Source organism: Aquarana catesbeiana, linkage group LG01 (genome assembly GCF_042186555.1).
Source record: "Aquarana catesbeiana isolate 2022-GZ linkage group LG01, ASM4218655v1, whole genome shotgun sequence".
NCBI lineage: Eukaryota > Metazoa > Chordata > Amphibia > Anura > Ranidae > Aquarana > Aquarana catesbeiana.
Genome location: NC_133324.1, coordinates 666,434,234 through 666,448,894, shown reverse-complemented (window position 1 = coordinate 666,448,894; position 14,661 = coordinate 666,434,234). Strand labels below are relative to the sequence as shown.

Here is a 14,661-nt window from a genome sequence, read left to right as displayed (position 1 = left end):
GAAATGGAATATCATTAATATTTTCATCTTTTGTCAGAATAATAATCACAACTTATCAAAAACGGCTACATTTTATAATATATACTGTACTTCCAGCCGTCAGAATACCTGAACAGTGGCTGCTACTGATTGGATGGAGCCACTTTTCAGTCAAAATTTTCTACCCGGCTCCTTCTAATTTCAGATCAAAGGATGTTGGGTGGGAGATTGCAGACATGGCCACCAAAGTTTCAAATTTTGGCTAATTCATCAGGATCCAGCTAAAATTTGCTTTGTGTATGGCCAATATCACAGGAATGGACAAGAAAATTAAAACATGAATGACCTATATCTTGCTAAAGAATGGTGTCTCATAACAATTCCCATTTTATCTCTAAAAATAAGTGTTTTCATCTTCTTTTGATCCGTTTTGCATCTTAGTGCTGTTGAACTGCTAAAGCCACTTTCTGTCTACATGCATGGCTACTTGTATTCTCTAAAGTAGCTCATGTGACAGCATGACAGGGACCAAGCGTGGTGGGATTACCAAGTATTATTTTAATAAAAGAGGCATGTCAGTAGGCACAGCATGATGCAGTGTCAGAAAACACTCAGAGTCCCAGCATAGAGAAACAGAATTATTTTGTAACTAAAGCTCGATAATACAGAACAAGCCTGGCGGGAAGGCAACCCAACCAGGAGAACACACAGAATCCTACAGCAGTGTGTCAGTAAAATTAGGCATCAGGTGTGCTGACGACATCTGTCTCGAGGGTGAAATGCAGCCTGGCCGGTCCATACCCAAGTGGGAAGGCTTCCAGAAGTGTGGCGTATCCCAGCTCTTTCCTTACTTCTCCAGAACCTCTCCCTGACGCTAAGCACTTTCCCTGCCAGATGGGTAACTGGTCCCTACTCTAGCATGAAATGCGCACCAAAACCAGGAGCCAGGTCTTAAATAGGCTCTGCCTGACCCAAGATGGCCACCAAAGTCACATGGGATGCTAGGATCCAATCAGATGCTCCCTCTCTGTGACCGAGGAAGCCATAGAGGAACTGGGTTCCTCTTGACTTCCTCCTCCACCTGCATTGCCGCTGCGGATGAGTGAAACCTGCAGTGGAGAAAATCTGCTTACAGACAGATTTAGAAATATTGAAAAAAAATTATTGTTAAAAATTATGATATGAGAGTTTAGTGACTGGGTTTGCAAGAATAACAAGAGTTATTACCAATGCCAAAAGGAATAAAGGCTTCCTTCTTAAGAATCTGTCCATGGTCATCTAGAAATCTGCTTGGGTTGAAATCATTTGGCTTGTCCCAGACCTGCGGATCTCGGTGTACAGCCCAGAGATTAGCCAGAACCACACTGCCTTTTGGAATGGTGTAGCCTTGGAACACTGCAAACAAAAAACACACAAATTTAATTTTGTAAAATCAAATTAGATGGAACAATTAGTATAAACATATGATGTTCAAATGTACTACAGATACCATCTTATAAATTGAATCATCTAAGTAAAATTGTCTTTATTCATTTTTTTAATAATGAAGATCCTTATTCAATTTGATGCATGGTTGAAACTACTGCAATTAGCATAAAAAGGCTTGCTTAGTCTGCTCAACAGTATATCAAAAAGGATTTTTAAAATCCATTTTCTTAAGAGGGATTCCCATTTAACAAGTACAATGACCCTTCCCCTCCTATAGCAGTCACTTGAATTAATCCCATTACATTCTTGCTAAATTGTTGATATACAGCTGCTGTTACACCTGAAGCCAGGATGCAATTTTTAACGTAATTCAGAATGAAAAAATCATGTGCACCATTTAGATTATGCAGCACCCTGGTGTTTATGCAGGGTTGCTAGTAAATTTACTTGCCAGGTTTAGTTGCCTTGGCCAATTGATAGGAGATCAATTGATTCCACTCTAATTCTGGAATTGCTGCACTTCTCTCTTCTGTCACTAGATGGCCGGGTATCTGGTGACTAAGGATGAGCTCCGGCGTGTTCGCATGGCGCACGTGCCGAGCCCGCCAGGAAGTCGGCACGGCGCAGCGCTAATCACAGGCAGGGAGACATTTCCCGATCTCTGCAGCCGCACATCGGGAAATGTCTCACTGCTTGTGATTAGCGCTGCGCCGTGCCGACTTCCTGGCGGGCTCGGCACGTGCGCCATGCGAACACGCCGGAGCTCATCCCTACTGGTGACATTAGATAAGACAAGGGCATTGCAAAGACAGATTAGGAATAGGTGGGATGTCTCAGCCAATGGGCAGGGATCTTCTTGGGTCCCTTGGCCTGCTGGGAGAGCCTATTTATTTGGGTGAGGTCAGGTGATCAGGGTTCTGTGCCACCTGGACAGCTGTCTGGGTGGACGTGTGTTATACTGCCTCGGGCTGCTGGGCCAGAGCCTGAAGCCTATCCCGGGGACATCTGACTGCTAGGCTGTCTGAGGGCCTATCCAGAAGCAAGAGAGCAGCGCAGGGTTGGGACTGCGGCTTGCAGTCCAACCAAAGTGGCTGTTCTGCCGGCTGGAGAAACTGTCGTGGTCGGAGGTAGAGGGGAAGCTGTCACCACTAAGGGACCATCCAACTTGTTACCAGGGACCACCGTGAGTAGCTGAAGCAAGTACCAGAGCAGTATTCTCACCAACCGGGTACGGTGAAGAATTGGGAAACTTTAGCAGGTGTCAAGCCAGGGACCCAGCGAGCGGAGGTGACGCTATGAGAGCAGTCTTGTGTGCCAAGCCAGGGACCGAGCAGGCCAGTGGGGTGATGCTTTAGGAGTATCTGTGAGTGTCAAGCTAGGGACCCAGCAGGGACACAGGGATGATGCTTGAGGAAGATACTCAGTGAGAAGATTGGAAGAGCTCAGGAGATCCTGTGATAGTGGATCAACGGGTCTAAGTGAGAGACTGAGAGCTCAGTTGAGTGAAGATCTAAAAAGGAGATTGTGGAAGAAGTGAAAGAGTTCATTACAACTGTGTTAGAAACTGTTCAAGATTGTTGCCATAGGAGACAGCATGTCTACACATGCAGATGTGGTGTCCAGCTGGGTGCCTTTCCCTGCCTACCTATAGCAGTTTCGGAATCTGCTAATTGACATTGCAACTACTAAAGGGTGTCCTGGCCCTAACCCTCTCTCCCACAGTTCAGTTTAAGAGAAAATAAATCTCTTTGCATTCAAGAAGTGTCTGGAGCCCATTAATTTACCTTACATTGCACCCACCATGCCTCGTAACCCACTCTACACGGAAGCATGTCAGCTGTCCCTAACTCGGGAGGTCACCATTAGGCCTGGAGAGGCTCGGGACTTGGCTACATTTACATGAAAGAAAATGCTGGTGCTCATGTAACCACCAAGGTAAATCTTCCAAAATAAAGGCAGACTGTCTCTTATGGGGTTAAAAAAGAATGAATCTCGAACTGAAAGCTTTTTTTGTTGTAAAATAGAGGGGAAAGAACATCTACTAAGTTTTTACCAATCTCAATCACCACTAGGGAGTTTCACCCTCACATCCTGTTGTGTCACCAGGACAAAAAAAAAGAAAGAACTCTCCCCAAATGGATACAGAAATACCAAAACAAACTGGCAGAGACAGTGATTATGGCCCTAAGGCCCCATGTACACGGGACGCTGTTAAACGTACGTTCAGAGGCAGTTGGACGTTTTTTTCAACTGCCCCTGAACTCATTCAATGTTATCCTATGTGTCCATGTACGCAGTCTCGTTTATTGCCGCTTTTATGCAGTTGCGTTTAACAGCGTTTCTTTGGAAGCAAAAGAAATGGGTTCAGACGCCGAAGATTTCCACGTTTCAGACGCCAAACGCGGCTAAACGTGGTACCAGCGTTTAGACGCGTTTTGGTTTATATTCGTTTTTTTAAAGGTACCCTATATTTTAGACCTGAAATGACAAAAATATGATGGAAAACAATGAAAAAACATTAAAAAATATAGTTAAAAATGTTTTAATTACTTGCGATGATTCATAGACCATATATAGTAGGTAAGCAGCTGTACGTGCATGTTTACAAAATATCCTGCCAACATTCGCTGCGCAATCAAAGGATGGGTCCAAGAGCGACGAACTCTGACTCTGGACCTCTCACGCAATTTTCTACGTTGTTCTAGCCTCATCAAGAGCAATGTCAGGAGCATTGGGGAGGGTCTTAAATGAGGTAATCTTAATAAACCCTTCTAGATGCAAATGCAGCTAAACGCAGCTAAACGCGGCATGCAAACACGGCTATACGGGCGTTTTAAATGCCGGTTTCAAGGTGTCAAAAAAATTCATTCAGAGGACTTTGCCTCAGCGTCCCGTGTACATGGGGCCTAAGGCTTTTCATTGCTGTCTGTATCACTGTTGGTGAGGTTTCTTCCTGTAAAAGTGTAATAACTGTGAGGGCCAATCTACCCAATGTTTTGAATCTAGAGCAACAATAAAGCCAGCTAGAGGTTCTAGGCCCTCCTCGTTCTATCCAGCACACAACCACACACACACAATTATGACTGGATATGCACTTCAAAGTAATTCTAAAGGGTAAAATAAATGTTAAAAAAAAAAAAAAAAACATGTTATACTTACCTGCTCTGTGCAATGCTTTTGCACAGAGCAGCCCCGTTCCTCCTCCTCTTGGGTCCCCTGATGGTGGTACCCCCCCCCCCCCCCCCCCGCTGAGTGCCCCCAATATGAAGCATCTTGCTATAGGCTATAGGGGCACTCGAGCAGGCTTGACCCCCCCCCCCCCCGCTCTCTTCTCATTGGCTCACTGGCTGTTATAAACATGCACATTGCTGGGAGGAGATGGGTGGGGCTCAGTTGGGCTGCACCCAGAAGGTTTTTTACCTTAATGCATAGATAAATCAACCTCAATGGATATCTTCTGCCATACCTCTCCTCCCTCATATACATGTAAAAAACATTAAAAAATAAGACAAATTGGGACATTTATTTTCTGTGTCACAAAGCTTTTATCTTCACTGGCACCATGCAGCTCAAGATCTTTCTGCAAACAAAAACAAGTAAGGAAACATTGGAGAAAACATTGGGGTGCACATACACTATGTTGTCAAAAGTATTGGGACACATGCCTTTACATGCACATGAAATTTAGTGGCATCTCAGTCTTAGTCCGTAGGGTACAATATTGAGTTGGCTCACCCATTGCAGCTAGAACAGCTTCAACTCTTCTGGAAAGGCTGTCCACAAGGTTTAGGAGTGTGTCTATGGGAATGTTTGACCATTCTTCCAGAAGCGCATTTGTGAGGTCAGGCACTGATATGGACAAAAAGGCCTGGCTGGCAGTCTCGGCTCAAATTCATCCCAAAGGTGCTCAGAGTCCTGACCTCAACCTGATAGAACACCTTTGGGATGAATTAGAGTGGAAACTGCGAGCCAGGTCTTCTCAAATGCACTCTGGAAGAATGGTCAAACATTTCCATAGACACACTCCTAAACCTTGTGGACAGCCTTCCCAGAAGAGTTGAAGCTGTTATAGCTGCAAAGGGTGGGCCAACTCAGTATTGCCATTAAAGTTCATGTGTAAAGGCAGGTGTCCCAATACTTTTGACAATATAGCGTAACTTTACAGATATTTACCATAAAACAACTTATCCAAACTGTGTTTTATTGACACTTCTAATGATTTACCTGTACTTTCAGAAGCCATGTGTGGTACAGACAAAGGGACAACCACAGTCATCCTCTGTACTTCCATAATGGTGGCTTCTGTGAACGGCATTGAAATCTTGTCAGTAAGTGATGGAGGCCGATCGCGTCCTATGACTGCATCAATTTCAGCTTGGACTTTTTCTGTCAGGATAAATTAAAAAGAAGACAGGATTATTAAGGCTTGGGTCAAAGTGCAAATGCAGCTTGCTTTCAGCTTCATTCAGCTTGCATTTGAGATCAGTTTGAGAAGCTTATGATGTGACCTGCATCTGAGCACCATCTGAGCTCCATCAACCTGCATTGTGCTGCTTTTGCATCCCCATTGACTTGTATGAAAAAAGTATTCTGATGTGAACAAAAGCCTATCGACAAATTGATGTGTAAGGAATCTTTCAATAAGCATTTTTTAAAGTTTACCTAACCCCACCCCTCACTGTGCTATTCTAAGCCACCCTCCTCATCGGAATTGGCCACATGCAGAGTTCTGCTAGTGGATCCTCTGGGGTTCCACTGCAATGTTTACATGAGTTCGTTCCATTCTCTACTTCTGCTGTCCGCATGTGGACATTAGATCCCGATTCACTTCTATTGGGCAAGGAAACAGGATTTATCTCCCTGCACCATAAAGGTTAATGGGCTTCTACTGTGCATTGGGCAGACAGCAGAAGAACAGGATGACTGGCTGCATGTATACATAGAGGTGGAAACCTAGAGGACCCAATAGCAGAACTTGCTAAGTTCACAGCTGAGAAGAGAGAGGGTGAGTTAGATTAACACAGTGGGAGGGATTTGTAAGATAAGAAAACTTTAAAAAAAACTTATTGAAAGTGTCATTACACTTTAATGTATACAGTGTATACATAGCTAAAATTATTCAGGACACACAGGGCCAGACTGACCTACCGGAATAGCGAGAAATTTCCTGGTAGCCCGTCTGCCCTGGGGCCAATTTGAAGGGCTGATCCTGGACGGGTGTACACAGATCTGAGGCAGGGTGGGGCACCCACGTCTGGCCCTACCATGGGTCCCGCCGCTGGGTCCAAGGGGGGATAAGCACCGGATTACACAGAGCAGTGATATCCCGCTTACCCGGCGGGCGCTGTCATACAAAATCCAGCCTCCTGGACCGGCTCCTATGATGGACGTCACACTGGTCCAATGCCAGGACATGTTATGTCCATTTTAGGAGCTGGTCCAAGAGGCGGAACTTGGTATGACAGCGGCCCCCGGGTAAGTGGAAGATCCCTGCTCTGTGTAATCAGGCAGCTCTCTACTCTCCCCATGCACTGGTAAGGCTGCGCCGATGGACACTGGCAAGGCTGAGCTGATAGGCACTGGTCAGGCTGAATTGGATGGGCACTGGTGAGGCTGCATTGATGGGCACTGATCGGGCTGCACTGATGGGCACTGGTGAGGCTGCATTGGTGGGCATTGATCAGGCTGCATTGATGAACACTGGTAAGGCTGCACTGATGGGCATTGATCAGGCTGCACTAATGGGCACTGGTGAGGCTGCATTGATGGGCACTGAGGAGGCTGAGCTGATGGGCACTGGTGAGCCTGCACTGATGGGCATGGGTGAGGCTGCACTGATGGGCACTGATCAGGCTGCACTGGTGATGCTCCATTGATGGGCACTGGTGACGCTGCATTGATGGGCACTATTCAGGCTGCATTGGTGGACACTTGTGAGGCTGCATTGATGGGCACTGATCAGGTTGCATTGATGGACACTGATAATGCTGCATTGATGGGCACTGGTGACACTGCAGTGATGGGCACTGATCAGGCTGCATTGATGGGCACTGGTGAGGCTGCATTAATGGGCACTGATAAGGCTGAGCTGATGGGCACTGATGAGGCTGCATCGATGGGCACTGGTGAGGCTGCGCTGATGGGCACTGACGAGTATAATACACTCTTCAATTGTGCTTTCAAATGCATGGTTTTCCCTTTTATGAACAAGAAAATAATGATGTTATGCTGTTGGGCTGGTATATTAATGCTATGGGGCTGGTATGAAATTGTTTCCAGGGCTGGTTTGTATTCCCAGTCCGGCCCTGAGAACACATATCCACCTAAAGAATTCTTTCACAAGTTTTCAAGATGGATCTCATCATATATCCAGTGCTGCTAATAGACCAGTTTGAACTTGATCTACTAATCATGGCAAATAAAGGATCAGTGTTCTAAGTTCGACTTGTCCTTGGCAGGTTCCACCACCATCATTAAATTCATGATGTCTGGTGATTAAATTTGCCCCAAGATCCTCTGCCATGTCCTTGCTTGGATTACATTTTTATTTAATGAGGCATAAACAATCAAAATGATTTATCCTGACATCATTGGTAAAGTAGAAAAAAATACTTTATTTATGAAAAGCTTAACTCAGTTCTGAGAAATCACAGTCCAGATATTGTAAACCATTCAGAACTGCATGAACCCCATGAGCATGATTGCTTATCACGTGTTCTTCCTGCTGCTCTTCACTTTTGTCCAAGGATGTTAAAATGACTACACTTTGCTCCCGGCGGTATTTATATTGATTTTATATTTCAGGTAAACATTTTCTATTTGACCTGTTACCTGGGTCAAAAAAGAAGCTTTTTCAGGAAAACACGATGAGTACTTTGTGCCTGTATCAAGCACTTACAGGACATAAACAAATGCTGAGTGCTGGAAATATTATTTCATATAATTATTATTATAAGTATTTTCCACATTTTACATGTAAAAAAAAATGGTACTTTAGCCAACACATTCTATGCGATAAGCAATGCTGTAAAATGTAACCTGTAAAGTGAACCATGCCATTTCTCTTGGCATCCCAGCTATCAATACCTGTTTATAAAGGCTGTTAGAAGCCTTTTTCTTCTCTAAGGCTACTTTCACACTGAGGCGCTTTACAGGCCCTACAGCGCAAAAAATAGCGCCTGCATAGCGCCTGTAAAGAGCCTCTCCTGTCTCTCCAGTGTGAAAGCCCGAGTGCTTTCACACTGGAGCAGTGCTCTTGCAAAACAGTAAAAAAAGTCCTGCAAGCAGCATCTTTGCAGTGCTGTAGGACTCCTGAAATCAGTGGGGCAGCCCTGCCAAATTGCTTGCAAAGCGCTGCTGCAGCGGCGCTTTGCTGGCGGTTTTGACCCTTTTTCGTCCGCTAGCGGGGGTAAAGAGCAGATAAAAATAGCGGCGCTTTATTACCGATGCCTGCCCACCCCAGTGTGAAAGTAGCCTTATTCCCATGTCGCTGCTGCTCACTAGCTAGCAGCTTTGAAAAACTAGAAATCATACTAAAGGAATTGTTGGTTCTTACAGGCTGTCTGAATGCAATAACACTATCCCTCCTTTTCTACAACCCCAATTCCAAAAAGTTGGGACACGGCGTAAAATCTACCTAAAAACAGAATGCAATGATTTGCAAATCTTATAAATCCATAGTATGAAAATGAGTAGATTGTAAACTCCTTGAGGGCAGGGACTGATGTGAGTGTATAATATATATGTAAAGTGCTACGTAAATTGATGGCGCTATATAACTACCTGTAAAAAAATATGTACATTTTATTCACAATAGAAAACATAACAAATATTTAAAGTGATTGTAAAGTCTTGTTTTTTTTTCTATAAAAGTAACAAACATGTTATATTTACCTGCTTTGTATAGTGTTTTTGCATAGGGCATCTCAGATTCTCCTCTTCTCGGGTCCCTAGCTGGAGCTCCTGGCCCCTCCCTCCTGTTGAGTGCCCCCACAGGAAGCAGCTTGCAGTGGGGGCACCCAAGCCGAGCTGCAGCTCTGTGTGTCCATTTAAACACTGAGCTGTGGTTCGGCCCCATCCCCTCTCTCCTGATTGGCTAACTGACTTTGATTGAGAGCAGTGCTTTGAAAGCACTTTGAAAGCAGCGCTAAGCGGGCACTTTTCACCCCTTCTAAAACTAGTGGCGCCTTACCGCTAACGCCCGCACCGCCCCAGTGTGAAAGGGGTCTAAGTGAAGAGGGTTTTCACTGCTGCTATCTATGGATTGCTCGAGAGCAGTACAGTTTATGTATAAGGACCTGATGACACTGAGACACTTACAGACATCTCAGACATCTTGTATTTGAGGTTATGATTGCTTAGTTCATTAAAAGCCTCAGATTTTCCTAACACTGCCGTTACAGATATTAGCATTCTTGTCTACTTCTAACCTCTCGGTTGCAACCCTAGCCACATGATATAATCATATGGAATATACCTCTGGATTCCTGAAGAATAGCAACTACAAAAAGCATTGAATTGAGCCAGTCTCAATGCATGGTTCCAAGACAACTCAATCATGTATATGGATGTAGTATGGTTTTGTTACAAGGGTTCAGTTGTGGCGACATGTGAGAGATGGCGTACAGTGGAATGAGTATGTATGATAATGCATGTTTTTGCAATCAGGTGGCATCCTATTTTATGATGTAACTAGTGTTTTATCGATTTGTGTATAATAATGATAAGATTATTTTTAATATATATATATATATACAGTGGGGACGGAAAGTATTCAGACCCTATTAAATGTTTCACTCTTTGTTATATTGCAGCCATTTGCTAAAATCATTTAAGTTCATTATTTTCCTCATTAATGTACACACAGCACCCCACATTGACAGAAAAACACAGAATTGTTGACATTTTTGCAGAATTATTAAAAAAGAAAAACTGAAATATCACATGGTCCTAAGTATTCAGACCCTTTGCTCAGTATTTAGTAGAAGCACCCTTTTGATCTAATACAGCCATGAGTCTTTTTGGGAAAGATGCAACAAGTTTTTTCACACCTGGATTTGGGGATCCTCTGCCATTCCTCCTTGCAGATGCTCTCCAGTTCTGTCAGGTTGGATGGTAAACGTTGGTGGACAGCCATTTTTCAGTCTCTCCAGAGATGCTCAGTTGGATTTAAGTCAGGGCTCTGGCTGGGCCATTCAAGAACAGTCACGGATTTGTTGTGAAGCCACTCCTTCGTTATTTTAGCTGTGTGCTTAGGGTCATTGTCTTATTGGAAGGTAAACCTTCGGCCCGGTCTGAGGTCCTGAGCACTCTGGAGAAGGTTTTCGTCCAGGATATCCCTGTAGTTGGCCGCATTCATCTTTCCCTCGATTGCAACCAGTTGTCCTGTCCCTGCAGCTGAAAAACACCCCCACAGCATGATGCTGCCACCACCATGCTTCACTGTTGGGACTGTATTGGACAGGTGATGAGCAGTGCCTGGTTTTCTCCACACATACCGCTTAGATCTATCTTGGTCTCATCAGACCAGAGAATCTTATTTCTCACCATCTTGGAGTCCTTCAGGTGTTTTTTTAGCAAACTCCATGCGGGCTTTCATGTGTCTTGCACTGAGGAGAGGCTTCCGTCGGGCCACTCTGCCATAAAGCCCCAACTGGTAGAGGGCTGCAGTGATGGTTGACTTTCTACAACGTTCTCCCATCTCCCGACTGCATCTCTGGAGCTCAGCCACAGTGATCTTTGGGTTCTTCTTTACCTCTCTTACCAAGGCTCTTCTACCCCGATAGCTCAGTTTGGCTGGACGGCCAGCTCTAGGAAGGGTTCTGGTTGTCCCAAACGTCTTCCATTTAAGGATTATGGAGGCCACTGTGCTCTTAGGAACCTTAGGTGCAGCAGAAATTTTTTTGTAACCTTGGCCAGATCTGTGCCTTGCCACAATTCTGTCTCTGAGCTCTTCAGGCAGTTTGTCATGAAGCTTGGAATACTGAAGTATTTCTCCTTTGATTCTATTACACAGTGGGGGGGATCTGCTGCCCTATTTTAAGGCAAACCCCCTCCAGACTGCTCCATGGTCTGGAAGGAAGGCATTGTTCTGTGTTTGACTGTTTGTTTATGTACTTTAATTACCCCCTGGGGCTTCTCTGTGTCATTACACATATCAGTCCTCCTATTCAAGCTATCGGACCAATCCCTGCTGACCCTGTGCAGAGTGAATAGTCTCTCTGTTTCTTAAAAACAAAGAGATCTTTAGTAAAAAGCAGCAAACATTACTCAAAATAACACTTGTTAGGCATACATTTAACCCCTTAATTACCCGAATTGTTAACTCCTTCCCAGTCATTAGTACAGTGAAAGTGTATAGTATTATGACTGATCACTGTATTAGGATCACTGGTGATGTCAGTAACAGTTAGTCAGTTATTGTCAGATTGCCTGGTGCGCTATTGCAGTCCCATTATAAGTTGCTGATCACCACCATTAGTATTAAAAATTCCAGTATATATACCATAGTTTGTAGATGCTATAACTTTCATGCAAACCAATGGATATACAGTTATTGGGATTTTATTTTTTTTACCAAAGACATGTAGCAGAATACATTTGTGCCAAAATTTCTGAAGAAATTGTATTTTTTTTAGATATGTTTGATAGCAGAAAGTATTATATATATATATATATATATATATATATATATATATACTGTATATATATTTTTTATGTTTAGTCTTTTTTCGTCTTTATTATATTAATTTAAAAAAAAAAACTCCCCCACAGGACGATGCTATTTCCTATTGAATGCTAAGTCAACTCTGATAGGACGAGGTGGAGAAGCGTCTTGTCCAATCTGGACCTAGAATAGGGTTGCCACCTCATCCCTTAAAAACCCAACACATTAATTACACAGGTTCTGTGGCTGATTAAGGTGGTATTTAAACTCACTCGGTGCCTTATCAGCATTAAATTAGCCTCAGAACCTGTGTAAATCATATGTGTTTGGGTTTAAAGGGATGAGGTGGCAACCCTAACCTAGAAGCCAGCGGCAATCACTGTGGTGGTAGTAGTGCCTACTAAACTGCTTTCCAGTGTCCACGTGTAACAGCCAGGTGTATAACATGCATAGTTACATTGGTCCAGCTTTAAACAACTGAAGTAAATTCAGCTTTACCTTATACACTGATCAAACTGAAAATTATCTACCCTTTTTAGTAAATCAACTCTGATAAGGATCCATCAATACTGGTTAATTATGGTGTTACAAAAAAAAAAAATTGATGATCTCAGTGACAGCATGTGTTTTCGGCCACTATGAAAGCATGGAAAAACATTTTCCATGATCTCTTAAGTAAAATTATTTGTAGATAACGGGCAGCTTTTGTCACAGGGAACAAAGGTGACACTGGCATTTCCATCTAAGACCAACTTAGTCATGGCAAATGCATTAAAATGAACAACTTATAAAATATTATTATTTATATTATATAATGCTGCCTGCACATGCAGAATCCAAACCCTTTCCCATGATATTTTATTTATTTATTTATTTCAGGTACTTATATAGCGCTGTCAATTTACGCAGCGCTTTACATATATATTATACATTCACATCAGTCCCTACCCTCAAGGAGCTTCCAACCTAAGGTCCCTATCTCACATTCATACATACTAGGGCCAATTTAGACAGGATCCGAATAACCTACCAGCATGTCTTTAGAGTGTAGGAGGAAACCGGAGTACCCGGAGGAAACCCACAGCAGCAAAAAGGGTCGCTGGATTCAAACCAGCGACCCTTTTTGCTGCTAGGTGAAAGTGCTACCCACTACACCACTGTGCTGCCCATTACTTGTAGCAAAGTCCTGAGTCCCCTGAGGCCTAGAGGTGACCTCCAGAGTTAGGGACAGCTGACATCCTTCAGTGTAGAGTGAGTTACAAGGCATGGTGGGTATAATGCAGGATGAAATGGTGGGTGCCAGACACTTTTTGAATGCAAAGAGATTTATTGTCTCCTGAACAGAACTGGGAGAGAGGGTTAGGGCTAGGACACCCTTAAGTAGATGCAAGGATAATTGGCAGACTCCAAGACTTCTATAGGAAGACAGCTATACAGGCGAAGCCCTCCAGCTGGACACCACTTTTGTATAGGTAGTATCGCTGTCTCTTATGGCAACTGTCTTGTTGTAGTTACTAACCGTAGTGTATTCAACTATTGGCAACACAAACAGTTCTCTGTGTACTCCACAGTCACTCACTGTGGATCTTCACTCACAAACTCCCAGTCTTTCACTAGACTTCAGATCCAATAGCCACTGGATCCCCTGAGCTCTTCCACTTTCAGCACTCAGTATCTTGCTCAAGCGCCACCCCCACTTCCCTACTGGGTCCCTGGCTTGGCACTCACAGATACTCTTTAAGCGTCACCTCTGCTGTCCCGCTGGGTCCCTGGCTTGGCACTCACTGAAGTTTTCCCACTTCTTCACCGTCCCCGGGTGGTGAGAAGACTGCTCTGGTACTGACTTCAGATTACTCACGGTGGTCTCCTGTAACAAGGTGGATGGTCCCTTAGTGGCGACAGCTGCCCCTTCCACCTCTGACCTCAGCTGGTTCCCTGTCCAGCTGAACCGCTGCTTCTGGTTGGACTGCAAGCCAGCAGTCTCAACCCTACACTGCTCTTCTACTTTTGGATAGGCTTCAGACAGCCTAGCAGCCAGATGTCCCCGGGATAGGCCCAGGCTTCCGGCCTAGCAGCCCAGGCAGTACAACAAACATCCACCCAGACAGCCATCCAGGTGGCACAGAACCCCGGTCACCTGACTCCTCCCAAATAAATAGGCTCTGCCAGCAGGCCAAGGGACCAAAGAGCATCCCTATCCATTGGCTGAGACACCCCATCCATTGTCTAAACATCAGGGTGCTACATCCTTTTGAGCTATATAAGCTGATTGTTAAAAAGGACTTGCACTGGGGAACTGGTCCCCAGTGCTACTAACAGGCTATCTACAGCTAATATTTCCCTGTTGCTGAATAACCAAGCCTTCTTCCATATTGTGTTTCTATGTGGAGGCAGTTGGCTTGATAAATGCAAGACTTTGCTCCCCTCATGTTAGAGCTGCCCTAAGCACTGTTGATCTAATAACTGGTAGAGTAGATTTTAAGGAAATGGGGGGAGAAAGGCACAGAAAGCATTTATTAACAAAATAGATGAAGCACAAGGAGGGAGACTGTTACAGTATAGATCATCAGTTACAGGTTTCTCTCCAA

General features: G+C 44.1%; 1 protein-coding gene across 1 annotated transcript in view; it reads right to left on the bottom strand.

Annotated features, from left to right (window-relative positions):
- CYP2U1 (cytochrome P450 family 2 subfamily U member 1) overlaps positions 1-14,661 on the bottom strand; it is a 60,254-nt gene that overhangs the window by 4,303 nt on the left and 41,290 nt on the right. The window contains exons 3-4 of the mRNA XM_073602069.1: positions 5,632-5,793; positions 1,207-1,374 (exon numbers count right to left, since the gene is read on the bottom strand). Coding sequence (XP_073458170.1) covers positions 1,207-1,374; positions 5,632-5,793 — 330 coding nt within the window. The remainder of the gene's footprint in view (positions 1-1,206; positions 1,375-5,631; positions 5,794-14,661) is intronic.